Raw genomic sequence first — 15,852 nt, forward strand, 5'->3', positions numbered from 1 at the left:
AACATTTCTTTTGTGCAACAGCTTGGACCTGCTCCATCTAATTAACAGAAAGAAAGGTCATACACACACACAGGGAAAGGCACTACTTTTGTTGCTGAATAGCTGGGTTAATCTTTTAACAAAGTCTTATATTTTTCTAATTCCCTTTGCCCTTAAACCTTGGAATTAACCACACTTCCAGCCATGTGTTCTCTCCTCTTCATCTCCTTTCTACTTTTCCCTCTGTCTGGGCCTGCAATTCCAGACATTCCATGCTATCTTCCACGCCCCTTACACAATCATCCATCCTAACTAGGGCTTTGTGGACACAGCCACTCTTAGCTTGTGGTCTTTGCGGCTTGCTGCCAAAACCCTTTCCCACCTGATGGCCTTTATGCAACTTGAGGCACACACTGAGTTTCTAGCAATAGAATTAACTTTAGGTGAAAGTGCATTGAGTTTATTTTTATTTATTTTATTTTATTTTATTTTATTTTGAGACAGGCCTCACTGTGTCACTCAGGCTGGATAACAGTAACGCTATCGTAGCTCACTGCAGCCCCCAACTTCTGGGCTCAAGGTGAGGTAGGAGAGTAGGATCTGGAGGCAGGGCACTTAAGGCCAATTCGTGCTGACTTCCTAAAGCTCAATCAAGGAAAAACATCAAGGTCTCGGGGCAGGGACTCTGAGGCCAATTTGTGCTGATTTCCTAAAGCTAAATCAAGGAAGAACACAAAGGCCTGGGGACAAGGAATCTAAGGCCAATTCATGCTGACTGCCCAAAGCTGGGTCAAAAGGAAAACACCTGGGTCTGGGTGCAGGGAGCCTAAGGCCAATTAACATCAACTTCCAAAAGCTAAACCAAAAGGAAAGACCCCATCTTCCCACACCAAGTAGCAAAAGTTCAAAGTTCAAAGGCTCCCTGCAACCCTCCCCCTTCCCCAGGGCCCAGATGGAAAGGGAGAGTGCCTTGGATTTGGGCCAAGTGTGGGCCATCCCTTCATCTTCATAGGGCATCAATTCACATCAGCCTTTAATTAGCCACAGACAAAATCCTTCATTCAGATAAGGAGTAGCCACTGGGGACCTCATAAGACATACTTAAAACCCAGAAAACGTTGCAACTCGGTCCTTATTCAGGGTGGGCCCACTCCCACACTGTGGAGTGCTTTCTTGCTTTAATCCCTGCTTTCGCTGCTTCGTTCCTGTGTTTCATTCCGTTGTTACTTTGTGCGTTTTGCTCAATTCTTTGTTCAAAATGCCAAGGACCTGGACGACTCACACTTGGCCTTCCTTCCGGTAACCTTAAAGGGATTGTCTCGCCTCAGCCTCCCAAGTAGCTGGGACTAAAGGGGCACGTCACCATGCCTGGTTGATTTTTAAATTTTCTGGACTCCTGGTTCAAGGAATCCTCCTGCCTTGGTCTCCCAAAGTGCTGAGAGTACAGGTGTGAGCCACCATGGCTGGCCTGCACTGAGTATTTTGAGCGCAAGTCACTATTTGCCGTTCCAATTGGCAAAGTACACAATGACAAGCTATGCTTCTTGGGCATTTTAGTTTACAGTGTAGATATTCTGAGACACAAGTGTCAACTCTTGCCTTTTCTTGAGGACAATTAGCTAAAAACTAGTTGTGATCAGTTCATTTTGGTTTGTTTGGACCAACTATTCGCTCGAGTGGAAGGAGCCTGCCTTCAACCTTCCAGGTCAGTTACCTCTCTGCAAGCTCTCCAGCCCTGCCATAAAATGAAACCCTTTGCAATAGTTGCTACATCATAGATTGCTTGACATATGCTTTCCTGAGCTTGCTACAGTTGTTCCCTTCATGGGGTCAGGTGAAGTTCGCGTTGCATAGGGACAAGGATCTAGGTATGGTTTCCATCTCACTGGGGCAGCAAGCAGATGCTGAGTGCAGAGGACCTGGGTGGTGGCTACACAGTTGTAGAGCAGCCATGACATGCTCTTGGAAACAAAAATAATTGTTGAACACTGAAGTATATGTAAAAGTACTTTTCCCCTTTGAATCAAGAATATGATCATGAACCTTAGCAAAACAAAGCAATGGTGCTGACGGAGTCTTCTGACCCTGAACCTACTATTAAATTGGGCTAAAAGGTTTACAGAGCAAGTGGATTCATTAAAACTGTTTTTTTGCTATATTCTCTGTTCTGGCTTTGTCCCAGAGATTTCCAATGCTTCCAGCAGCTTTGGAGTCAGTAACTCTGACATGTTTGCATCTGACTTCTGACCTAAACTTTAGTGTTATTTTCAGCTGTTCTTTGACAGGGAATCCAACAGCTGCTGTTTAATACCACAGACAACTTGTGACACAGGCTGAGTTTCTAGCAATAGGATTAATCTCCCAATGTGGGGCACTGATTTGAAGCTGGCTATAATTTTCCTGCACAGGAGGTGGGGGTAGGGAATAAAAATCAAGCCTGAAGTACAGTGCTTTCCTTTTTGTTTTTGTTTTTAATTGCAGCAAAATATATGCCTTAATAACCTTTAACCACACCAAAAAATTTTCTTGCTGAAATTAAAAGGTAACAGCAAAGTATTTTGCTTTCTCATGGTATTGATAACTGAACTTGAAAACCCTTTTCAATGGAGCAGAATAGTCACAAAGAAAATCTGAAATGATAGGTACCTATTTATAAATGGTGGTTGAAATATTTTTAAAAAATTCCTAAGAAATCTGAGGCTCTGAGAAAATGTGGTTATTCCATCTAAACTTCATTTGGCAAAGAACAGTAAGTTTTAGAAAAGCAGATTAATCTAAAACTGTCTTTTAAGCAATTTGTGACTTAACCCCAAGACAAATACCAAAGCTTTTTTAGAGTACACTTTGGTAGTTTTCTTTGCATGAGAGAGACTTCAAAAATCTTGAAAAGATTGATAGCCAGGTCAATGACTTACTGGTTTCAAAGTCCGTGGTTACAATTGCATAGTTTCGGTGGCAAAACTAATTTGGGTTGTCAGGATGTAATTTTTTTTTCCATTTGTTATCAAACATCAGCTGATAAGGAAAGAGCTTGAAGCTGTCCTCCACATTTAAGATAACAGCAAAAATAACAGGCACTTAGTGTTACCATACTAGGGGCGTGGCAGTTCTCTCTCGTTGGCTTCGCTCCTTTCTCTCTCACGATAAACTCAATGGGGTTGTCTATTTTTAACCTCCTGTTCTTTCCTTTTGGCAGAGTAATCAGTGTGAGCTGAGCTCTTTCCCTGAATGAATCCAAGTAACCCTGGTGGTTGCCTTCTGAAATGACCAGCAGACACACAACTGTCCAGAGGCTGCCCAAAGTATAAACTGTGGTTCTAAAGTACCATGTCCAGCCAAGGAAGTCCTAGTGTGGAGCTTTCTACGACGACAGTCAGTTCAGTTGCTGTGCAGGCTGGGGACTCCAAAATCGTTATAGCTGTCATAAAGGTAAGCTAACAACTTCCTTTTTTCTGGGCGGCTGTGGGCTTCTAGCTGTGTGTTGAAAACCCTAAAGAAAATCCCATACAATCGTCAGGACACAGCATAGAGAAGACAACGCAGCAAGCACTCTTACTGCTTTCTTAAATTGGCTACTAAGAGAAACCTCTACAAGTTTCAGCAGTTACCAGAGATTCTCTTTCCTTTCAGTCAGCCAGAAAGCATCTACACCTGCTTGATTTAAAAAAAAAGAAAAGAAAGAAAGAAAAAGAAAAGAAAACTTCTAGCATATACTATCAATTTGGTTTTTAAAAGCAAGGCATTGGTAATTGGAAGTTCATGATTGCCTGACTGAAGAATCCAATGGACCTGTGAAATGCTTGTGATTTTTGAGACTGGATGTGATGGAGGTGGAAGGAGGCAGGTCCTGACAGACATGGGGAGGGCACCGCTTTAAGCATGATGGAACTCAGAAAACACCTAAGGAAAGGGCTCCGACATGTACCCTTTGCAACACTGGTTTTGACATGGTAAAGACACTACTAAATCCTTGTTCAGTAATGAAGACCCTGCAGGGAAAGGTACAAAAGGTTTGTGTCAAATTTGTTCTTAACAGCAGGAAGTAGAAGCCACTTAGGGTTTACGATTACTGCATGTTTTATGACAAGCCATTTGCCCATTTGCAAAGATGACCACACATCTTTAGGTTGAAGAAGACATCGATGATTTTATTCTCCATGGAAATGCCCTGCAAAAAAAAAAAAAAACCTTTCAAGCACTAGGCTTGGGCTTTAGATGATATTCCACCTAAATAATTCAGTGTTGAATGAAGGGAAAGCTGGCAAACAAGCTGATGGTCACAAACCAGTTACTTTCAGGTCCCCACTAGGCTTAATTGAATGACTTTTCTGGCCTTTTGTTAGAGCATGGACAGCAAGCGTGCTTACTTTAACTTAATTGCTGTGAATTTTATGGTAATGTGAAAATTCATACCAGGAAAACAGCACTTGATATTGAGCAAAACGATTCACTGTAGAAGGACAGAATGGAAAGTGTTCCTACCAAGGCAGATTTTCTGGTGTTGTGAGACTTATCTCCCACAGGAACCAGGCCTCTGCTGACTTCCTCACCCTCCCATCTTTTCAGAGTTCCGGAGTGGAGATGAAAAGAAGCCTGGCGCAGAAGTGGTGCGAACAGACCACTTGCACGGGATTAATGATACTTTGAGTTAACTGCCGATTTCAGCAATGAGGGAAAAGAGACAAACTCACTATTTTTCAAAAAGTTAACTTTTCATTTCCTCAAATATGAAACATTCTTGGAGCAAGATGAGGAATAATATTAGAGGATAAATTACAGAAGAATCAGAGGTAGCTTGAACACAAAAAAATTACACTGGAAAATTACACAGGAAACTCTTATTTTAACTGAATTGTGTTTCTAAGAATGTTCCCCCACTACCCTCTCCTCAGCTCTCTTACCTTACTGCCATCTCCATACAAAACACACCCCAAGCAATTCAGAGTAGAAAGTCCATCTTAATGGAATAGGAGTGCCTGTGTGTGATTTATAGTGACGTTCCAAACTGTCTCATGGGACTGAATATATTCTAAAATAGAAACACGTTTTTCTAATTTCTCTTTAGTAATTCATGTATCTACATGCACATGTCTGTTAGTGGTTCCTTTTGCTTAATGAGTTGTTGCTTCTTAGAAAAGCAATTCCTCAGGAAATGCAATGACAAATTATGTCTTAGAGCGGTGTAAATCTTGTGTGGAAAGCAATTTGACTGTGCTCAAATGGCAGTTGTCACAGGCATCTAATTTTGTTAATATTTTCCTACATGCTTTGATGAATATTCAACAACTAAGGTTGGAAAACAGTATATTTTACCTTTGAAATAAGATAAAAATCAATTCCTTCATCTGATATTTATTATTTTCAGCTAAACCAGCAAGGCCAATGTAAAGACACTTATCAACCTAAACTGCATTTACAAGAACTTTCCTCTGTGGTGAAAATTTGCATCCTACTTGCCCAAGTGGAATTTCACTGTTTTTATTGAGTTCAGTTTTATGAGTGAGAGAGGATACAGTTGTGTAAATTATTCTGTAACTTTATAATATTCAGTAATACGTAATCCATTGTATGTTTTCCTCATTTGGGAATTTTTAACTCAAATCCCATATGCCATGAAAGAATAATTTATCCTAAGAATAAAAAATAAAAGGCAGGGCATGGATTTATATTAGATCTGCTATGTTTCAATTGAAGTAAACCCCATATCTATGGAAAGAATGGACAAAATAGAAAATAGAAAAAAGTGTTTACAGTATAACTGGAAATTTAAAAGATATATTGAAAATGAGAAGGGTGAAGAGGAAGGAACAAGAGGAACTAAAAGTGCACTTAATTTAATTTTTATTTTTAGTGTGGCAAATGGGTACAACTTCAACTGGCTGAATCACAGCCCAATCTTCTAGAAATTGGCAGCAGTCAAGATGAAACCAAAAAACTTCTTCATGATCATGAACTTCTTTTGGCCAAGCTCAAGGTAAGATGCTAAGATGTGAAGCAAAAACAAAATTAAAGAGAAATAAAAAACTATTTCTTATACTTCTTGATTCCTCTGCTGTTACTGGCCTAGTGCCACTTTAATATGATACCAGGTAGATAATGGAAAAATCAGTAGTTATTTACGCACAAACGGCATCAGAGAGAAGTAACAAGATTTAAAAAAATTTTCCCTAATGTGATAGAAAATATGGAATGATAATATTTTCACTGTGGAGAAAAAAGTAATTTTTTTTCCTGGCTGCCTCAGTGGAAAAAAAACTCCATCATTTTTTCATTTCATGCATTACACCATCAAGTCACAAAAACAGATCCACAATTTCTATTGTTAATGATACCTGCTGGCAAAAATAATTTAGAAGACTTTTCCCCCGTTGGACTATTGGAAATATCTGATTCCGTGCTTAGTATTAAGAGTTCTTGAAACCAAATAATACTTTTAGCAAAACCAGACATACTATTTTATATATGTTGAGAGTATTTAGTTAGAAATCTAAAAGTAACATTGGTTTGAGGTTGCCAGATAAAGGCCAGATAAGATCAGAGCCAGCTACATAATTTGTGGGACCCAGGGCAAATAAAAATTTGGGGCTTTTTGTTCAAAAAGCAGGGAAAAGCATTTTCTTGACCCGTCATGGTGAATTTTATTCATTATTTAATGTCTAGCTCCTTCATGTGTAAGATGAGTGCAGACCCTCACAGGTGCATGGCCTCACCCATGACTCAGTGCAAAGGACCTGGCTTTGACCCCACCCTTCTTAAGTTTCACCTTGGCCACAGCTCCAGCTATAGGAGGTGGCAACAGTCACTGAGTGGAGCTGAGGAGCAGACAGGACAGCCGACTCTATCTCCAGGAGATAAGACCACATGTCTGATGAGGTGCCAAGCCCTCAGAACTTGCTCTGTTGTCCCATTGGACTTAATTTACAAAATTTTCAACACAGTAACAGATACAGCATTAAACCCTAAACGGTGTTCCATTCTGAGGAACCTCTGAGGGAGCCAGCCCTGTGAGTAATAACCTCATAGACAAATGAAATATCTTCACTAAGATCAAAGAGGTTCAAAGAGGTTTAATGAGGATTCAGAGGACTGCAAAGACTAGGATGCTCTGCATTTTTAGTACTTTAATATTACTGTTTTCTTTGTTACATCTAGGCTGAAATTCATATTTGCTTTCTAGATTTAGAAGATTTGATCTGCATCTGATATATAGACAGTGGTTTTCTGCTTGAACAGTGGTAAAAGTAATTGAGTAAATAAAACCAAGAAGCTGAAGAAAGAATTAATACAAAGACGAAGGCCCTTAGAATGCAGAATTTATTCCCCTGTTTGACAGCTCCTTACTCTGGGATTTAGGTTGTCTTGCAAGGCAGAAATCCCTAGTTATTGGTAAGTCTTTTGTATGTAGGAAAACCCCATTATGACGTGGAAGATCAATGAACCAGGAATTAAAACACCTATTGTTTAGCTCTACTTATGTCACAAACTAGTGTGATTTGGCTAACAACTCAAGGTCTTCCTGCTACACAAAACGTTGTGTAAACTTGTCATGAATCCCCAATTCCATGAACTGTAGAAATGCAATACTTACTTGAAGTTTCTGACCATTTCCAGAAGTTTGCTTTCTCATGATCTCTTGTGTCCCCAGCTCCTTTGTATATACCAGCCAACTGTGTCTGCTGAAGCTAACCTGGGCTTGAAACCACATATTTTTCCCAGTTCCCACTAGTAATTCACGCCCAGCCAGCATTTCCCAGTCCACTGATAAATTGTGGGTAGTGGTGGGTGAGCTCAACTCAGTTTGGAACTCAGGCTACCTTGCTTCTCCCTTCATCCCTACTCCATCCAGGGCTACAGAAGGGAAATGCCTTCTTAGGTGCAGCAATTCAGCTCCTGCCTTCTACCCTGTGCTCAAATGTGCATACCTAAATCCATCCTGTAGCTCAGCTAAAAAAGGGTTTTCCTGTAGTATAGTTTGAAGTTGGGTAGAGTGATGCCTCCAGCATCATTCTTTTGCTTAGGATTGCCTTGGCTATTCGGGCTCTTCTTTGGTTTCATATGAATTTTAAAAGTTTTTTTCTTTTTCTTTTTTTTTTTTTTTTTTTGAGACAGAGTCTCGCTCTGTCGCCCAGGCTGGAGTGCAGTGGCCGGATCTCAGCTCACTGCAAGCTCCGCCTCCCGGGTTTACGCCATTCTCCTGCCTCAGCCTCCCGAGTAGCTGGGACTACAGGCACCCGCCACCTCGCCCAGCTAGTTTTTTGTATTTTTTAGTAGAGACAGGGTTTCACCAGTATTAGCCAGGATGGTCTCGATCTCCTGACCTCGTGATCCGCCCATCTCGGCCTCCCAAAGTGCTGGGATTACAGGCTTGAGCCACCGCGCCTGGCCAAAAAGTTTTTTTCTAATACTGTGAAGAATGTCAATGGTAGTTTAATGGGAATAGTATTGAATCTATAAATTGCTTTGGGCAGTATGGCCATTTTCACGATATTGATTCTTCCTATCCATGAGCATGGAATGTTCTCCCATTTGTTTGTGTCATCTCTGATTTCTTCAAGCAGTGGTTTGCAGTTCCCCTAAAAGAGGTCCTTCACTTTTCTTGTTAGTTGTATTCCTAGGTATTTTATTCTTTTTGTGGCAGTTGTGAATGGGAGTTCATTTGTGATTTGGCTCTCGGCTTGCCTGTTGTTGTTGTATAGGAATGCTAGCAATTTTTGCACATTGATTTTGTATCCTGAGACTTTGCTGAAGTAGCTTATTAGCTTCAGAAGTTTTTGGGCTGAGATGATGAGATTTTTCCTATATCTTTAGATGTAGGATCATGTCATCTGCAAAGATAGTTTTACTTCCTCTCTTCCTATTTGAATGTTCTTCATTTGTTTCTCTTGCCTGATTGCCCTGGCCACAACTTCCAATACTATGTTGAATAGGCATCCTTGTCTTGTACTGGTGGGCAAGGGGAGTGCTTCCAGTTTCTGCCCATTCAATATAATATTGGCTGTGGGTTTGTCATATATGACTCTTATTATTTTGAAGTATGTTCCTTCAATACCTAGTTTATTCAGAGTTTTTAACATGAATGGATGTTGAATTTTATCAAAGGCCTTTTGTGTGTCTATTGAGATTATCATGTGGCTTTTGTCTTTAGTTCTGTTTATGTAATGAATCATATTTATTGATTTGCATATGTGGAATGAAGCCTACTTGATTGTGGTGGATAAGCTTTTTGGTGTGCTGCTGGATTTGGTTTGCTAGTATTTTGTTGAAGATTTTTGCATCGATGTTCATCAAGGTCTGAAGTTTTCTTTTTTGTTGTATCTCTGCCAGGTTTTGGCATAAGGGCAAGTTAGGGAGGAGTCACTCCTCCTCAATTTTTGAATAGTTTCAATAGGAATGGTACCAGCTCTTCTTTATACCTCTGATAGAAGTCAACTGTGAGTCCATCTGGTCCTGGGCTTTTTTTTGGTTGGCAGGCTATTTATTACTGCCTCAATTTCAGAACTCATTATTGATCTATTCAAGGATTCAATTTCTTCCTGCTTCAGTCTTGGGAGGGTGCATGTGTCCAGGAATTTATTCATTTTTTCTAGATTTTCTAGTTTATGTGCATAGAGGTGTTTATAGTATTCTCTGATGGTTGCTTGTATTTCTGTTGGGTCAGTGATGATAACCCCCTTATCATTTCAAATTGTGTTTATTTGATGCTTCTCTCTTTTCTTCTTTATTAGTCTTGCTAGTGGCCTATCTATTGTATTAATTTTTTTCAAAAAACTAGCCTTTTGGATTCATTGATTTTTTTGAAAGTTTTTTTGTGTCTCTATCTCTTTCAGTTCAGCTCTGATCTTGGTTATTTCTTGTCTGCTGCCAGCTTAAGTGGTTTGTTGTTCTTGGGTCTTTCTTTTAGTTATGATGTTAGGTTGTTAACTTGAGATTTTTCTAGCTTTTTGATGAGGGCATTTTAGTGCTGTAAATTTCTCTCTTCATACTGCTTTAGCTGCATCCCAGAGATTCTGGTACATTGTATCTTGGTTCTCATTAGTTTCAAAGAACTTATTAGGCTGGGCACAGTGGTTCATGCCTGTCATCCCAGCACTTTGGCAGGCCAAGGTGGGTGGATCATCTGAGGTCAGGAGTTTGAGACCAGCGTGGCTAACATGGTGAAACCTCGTCTCTACTAAAAATACAAAAATTAGCCAGGCATAGTGGTGTGCAACTGTAATTCCAGCCACTTGGGAGGCTGAGGCAGGAGAATTTATTGAACCCAGGAGGCAGAGGTTGCAGTAAGCCGAGATTGAACCATTGCGCTCCAGCCTGGGTCACAGAGCAAGACTCTGTCTTAAAAAAAAAAAAAGAAGAAGAACTTCTTGATTTCTGCCTTAATTTCATTATTTGACCAAGAGTCATCCTGGGGCACATTGTTCAATTTTCATTTAGTTGTATGATTTGAGTGAATTTCTTAATCTCAACTTCTAATTTGATTGTGCTATTGTCTGAGAGACTGTTATGATTTCAGTTCTTTTGCATTGGCTGAGGAATCTTTTACTTCTGATTATGTAAGCAATTTTAAAGTAAGTGTCATGTGGCGATGAGAATAATGTATGTTCTGTTGTTTTGGGGTGGACAGTTCTGTATATAACTATCAGGTCCACAGTTAAAGTCTGCTGCGGTGTTAAAGTCTCCCACTATTATTGTATGGGGGTCTAAATCTCTTTGAAGTTCTCTAAGAACTGGGTTCTCCTGTATTGGGTACAAATATATTTGGGATATTCAGCTCTTCTTGTTGAATCGAACTTTTTACCTTTATGCAATGCTCTTCTTTGTCTTTTTAAGTCTTTGTTGGTTTGCAGTCTCTTTTGTCAGAAACTTGGAATGCAAATCTTAATTTTTCTATTTTCTATTTGCTTGGTAAATTTTCCTCCATCCCTGTATTTTGAGCCTATGTGAGTCTTTGCGTGTGAGATGATCTCTTGAAGACAGCATACCAATGGGTCTTGGGTCTTTATCCCGCTTGCCATTCTGTGTCTTTTAAGTGGGCATTTCCATTTACATTTAAGGTTAGTATTGTCATGTGTAGATTTAATCTTGTCATCATGGTGCTAGCTTGTTATTTGGCCAAAAAAAAAAAAAAAAAAAAAAAAAACCCACAACCAACCCCATTAAATAATAGGCAAAACACATGAACAGACACTTCTCAAAAGAAGACATACATGCAGCCAACAAACATTAAAAAAAAGCTCAAAATCACTGATCAATAGAGAAATGTAAATCAAAACCACAATGAGATACCATCTCACAACAGTCAGAATGACTATTATTAAAATGTCAAAAAACAGTAGACGCGGCCGGCCGCGGTGGCTCACACCTGTAGTCCCAGCACTTTGGGAAGCCGAGGTGGGTGGATCATGAGGTCAAGAGATTGAGACCATCCTGGCTAACACGGTGAAACCCCATCTCTACTAAAAATACAAAAAATTAGCTGGCTGTGGTGGCAGGCACCTGAAGTCCCAGATACTTAGGAGGCTGAGACAGGAGAATGGTGTGAACCCAGGAGGCAGGGCTTGCAGTGAGCTGAGATCATGCCACCACACTCCAGCCTGGGTGACAGAGTGAGACTCCATCTAAAAAAAAAAAAAAAAAAAAGCCAGGCACGGTGACTCACACCTGTAATCCCAGCACTTTGGGAGGCCAAGGCAGGCAGATCATGAGGTCAGGCGATTGAGACCATCCTGGCTAACATGGTGAAACCCCAGCTCTACTAAAAATGCAAAAAATTGGCAGGGCTGGGTGGTGTGTGCCTGTAGTCCCACCTACTCGGGAGGCTGAGGCAGGAGAATGTCATGAACCTGACAGGCGGGGCTTGCAGTGAGCTGAGATCACACCACTGCACTCCAGCCTGGGTGACAGAGCGAGACTCTGTCACAAAACAAAACAAAACAAAATGAAAAAACAACAGCAGAAGCTGGTGAGGTTGTGGCAAAAAAGGAATGCTGTTACCATGCTGGTAGGAGTGTAAATTAGTTGAATCATTGTGGAATTGTGGAAGACAGTGTGGCATTTCCTCAAAGACCTAGAGGCAGAAATACCATTCAACCCATCAATCCCATTACTGGGTATATACCCAAAGGAATGTAAATCATTCTGTTATAAAGTTATATGCATGAGCATGCTCATTGCAATACTATTCATGATGGCAAAGACATGGAATCAACTTAAAATCCCATCAATGATAGACTGGATAAAGAAAATGTGGTACATATATACCATGGAATATGATGCAGCCATAAACAGGAATGAGATCATGTCTTTTGCAGGGACATAGATGGAGCTGGAGGCCATTGTCCTTGGCAAACTAACTCAGAAACAGAAAACCAAATACCATGTGTTCTTACTTATAAGGAGGAACTGAATGATGAGACCACATGGACACAGTTGGGGGAACAACACACACTGGTGCCTGTCAGGGTGGGAGGTGGGAGGAGGGAGAGCATCAGGAAGAATAGCTAATGGATGTTGGGCTTAATACCTGGGTGTTGGGATGATCTGTATAGCAAACCACCATAGCACACATTTACCTGTACAACAAACCTGCCCATCCTGCACATTTAGCCCTAAACTTAAAGTTGGAAATAAAAAAAGGAAGAGGGGTTTCCATTTCTATCCTCTTTAGAAAGCACTGGTTCTAGAGTTAAACATCTTGTTCTTTGATGCCATTCAGGCTATGTGTGGACTAGCCATTTAAGTTTTCCAGACTTCAGACTTTTTATCTTTAAAATGAAGGAACAGGACAGATTAAAGCTTCATATTTATTGTGGATCTTACCATAATGTACCATTGTCCCTCCCTGCACATGGATCTAAGAAAATGAGGTCTCAAACAAAAAGATCTTTTACCTTCATCTAGACCTCTAGCCATAACCTCTTAAGGTCCATCTCTCATATTCTCCCCCAACTACTCACCACTCTCAATCCAGCCACTCAGCCCTAACAAACTTTAACTAGTAGTTTTATCATCTAGTTATACCTAAATCTAATATTATGAGTCTAAAAAAGAAAATGATCAAGGAGTCTGAAGTCTATTTCAGATTTGCTGAGAAAAGACTTTTAAAAATAATGAAAATGTAAATTCCATTTCACAAATGGATAGATCATAAATTCAACCAATTCACTAGTTAATATGCTGTCAAGATAGGCACAGATTTAACCTGTAGCAGAAAATTGTTAGATCCAAGATAGTCTGAATGTGAGCTTTTGAAGGATGAGGACATTAGTAGTTCAATAAGCCAATAATACTTAATATTTAATGTTTATTCCAGTCCTTGTTGTATGTACAGGGTCTTGCAATTTGTTCTAATCATAAAGAATGCTGTGAAAATGGCATTGGAAGGGTGTAGTATTTGGTGCTGAGTCCACTCTGATTTGGGCACAACACTTAGTCTCTCTGGTCTCAGGGTCTTTATTTGAGAAATCAGAATAATAACAGTTACCTTCACACACCTAAAAAGAAAATTTGGGGAAGAAATACAATAATATATGGAAGTACATGCTACTTTTCAAAGAAAAAATGGCATAATTATGTTAATGAGTACATCAGAGTAATTTGATATATTAAATGTTTAATTTAATAGAAAAGCTATTTTCTGCTTTCCACTGAAAATTATTTCAAACGCTAGTAATATAGACTAAAGAAAAAAATTCTGAAAACCCAGAATTTTTATAAGTGCCTCTAATGTGGGTAATATCTGTACCCTAGAGATCTTATTTTCCCTTCTGCGATGTACTTAATCTCAGTGGAGTGTCCAGAGAAAAAATATTTTCCTGTTTTCAGTGATGAAAATATAATCAAGTGGAAAAAACTTTAATTCCCAAAAGGCATCTAGATTTCCAAACCATATTCAAATCATTTACAATGAAAAAGAAGGATTCCGGAAAAGGTAGATTTAAACCAGGTAAAGAAGATCTGCCTGTGGCTACTATTGACATTACATCCTCAGGTGAGGTACAGAGTGTTAAAGAAAGAAAAAAAGTTGGAAATTCCTTAGGGAAGTTGCCAAGAATGTTCTTAACATCTGACTTTCCATTACATTGCTGTTGTCTGGGGGAATTATGACTGTAAGAATCAGGAAAACCTCCTGGGCACTGGCAACTGTAGTTGCAGTTAGCATTCAGTGAAGAATGACCGTTTAACGTGGTAAAACTCTGGAAAATTTCACCTCTAATTTGACTCTCATAAATTTACTGGTGTCCTGTTCTGACTGAATCTCCAATTCAGGGAATGCTTATTTTTGCCCTATTTCTATTTTCTGAGCTAGAAATGAACGTACTATGAATAGAATATATTAGTAGTAAAACTAAAAGTCTTGTAAAAGACTTACATAAAAGAGATAGCGAGGTTTTCTGGTGTTGATGTGAAATATTTACTAAGAATGCATTTAGAAAATATTTTTATTATGGTAGAATACACATAATGTATAATTTGCCATTTTATTCATTTTATATGTACAATTCAGTGGCATTAATTACATTCGCAGTGTTGTGCAACCATCACCACTATTTCCAGAACTTTCTCATCACCCCAAACAGAAACTCAGTACCCAGTAAAAAAATAACTCCAATTATTACTTCCACTGGTAAGCTCTAATCCACTTTCTGTCTCTATGAATTTGTCTTTTCTAGATACCCCATATAAATGGAATCACACAATATTTGTCCTTTTGTACCTGACTTATTTCACTTAGCATATGATGTTTTCAAGGTTCACCCATATTGCAGCATGTATCAGACTTTCATTCCTTTTTGCGTAATGAATAATAATCCATTGTAATGACATGGTACATTTTGTTTATTCATTCATCTGTCAATAGACACTTAAGTTGTTTCCACTTTTTGGCCCTTATGAATGATGCTACAATGAACGTTGGTGTACGAGTATCTGTTTGAGTATCTGTTTTCAATTCTTTTGAATATATATGTAGGAGCGAAATTGCTGGGTCCCATGCTGGGTATTTCTGTTTTTAGCGTTTTGAGGAAACATCAAAATATTTTCCACAGCAACTGCATTAACTTTTGTTCCCACCAACGTTATATGTGTTCCAATTGGTCCACATCCTGTCCATAACTTGTTTCTTGTTTGTTTCTTTTTTAAAAAGTCATAGCCATCCTGTTAGGTGTGAAGTGATATGTCATTGTGGTTTAAATTTGGATTTCCCTAAAGTGGATGATGTTGAGCATCTTTTCATGGGCTTATTGGCCAATGTATATCTTTTTTGGTGAAATATCTATTCAAATCCTTTATCCACTTTTAAAGCAAGTTGTTTGGATTTTTTGTTATTGAGTTGTAGAAGTTCTTTTTATATTTTCGATATTAATGGCTTATCACACACATGATTTACAAATATCTTCTGCCATTCCGTAGGTTGCTTCTCATTTTCTTTATGATATTCTTTAAGAATGTATTCCAAAGCTGTGTGACTTGAATTATTTATATTTGCATATTAGAGGAAATTTCATAGCATGTGTGTTGTGAATGTGATGAAACACTTTCAGACAGTGTTAGAAGAGGACTAACCTGTTTTACATTATCTATGTCACAGCAGTGTTTTACTCTAAATGCTTACTTTATATAGGAGCCACTTTATCTCTTTCCCTGTGCTCCTGTTGACCCACACCTTCAAGAATTTACTCTCTGAGAAGTGTTGGGGAAGATGTTTCCATTTATATCTCCTCACTTTCTCTTTCCCACACAAGTAGGGAGGCCTGTGTCACCTTATTGGTGAGACTGGGGGAGCCTCAAGGGCTCTTTCCACAGATCCACTTAACTATGGGCTGCAGGTTCTCTTTTCTCTCTGCTTCTGCTCACCTGGCCAGATGTCCCCACCTG

At 39.2% G+C, this 15,852-nt stretch overlaps 1 protein-coding gene across 1 annotated transcript in view; it reads left to right on the top strand.

Moving 5' to 3' along the window:
- The first annotated feature begins 3,104 nt into the window (after positions 1–3,104).
- The window catches only part of CCDC141 (coiled-coil domain containing 141), a 207,778-nt gene continuing 195,030 nt past the window's right edge, over positions 3,105–15,852 (top strand). Inside the window, exons 1-2 of the mRNA XM_010382868.2 lie at positions 3,105–3,408; positions 5,831–5,953. Of these exons, the coding sequence (XP_010381170.2) occupies positions 3,307–3,408; positions 5,831–5,953 (225 nt within the window). The 5' untranslated portion in view covers positions 3,105–3,306. The remainder of the gene's footprint in view (positions 3,409–5,830; positions 5,954–15,852) is intronic.

Source organism: Rhinopithecus roxellana, chromosome 14, assembly GCF_007565055.1.
Source record: "Rhinopithecus roxellana isolate Shanxi Qingling chromosome 14, ASM756505v1, whole genome shotgun sequence".
Taxonomy (NCBI): domain Eukaryota; kingdom Metazoa; phylum Chordata; class Mammalia; order Primates; family Cercopithecidae; genus Rhinopithecus; species Rhinopithecus roxellana.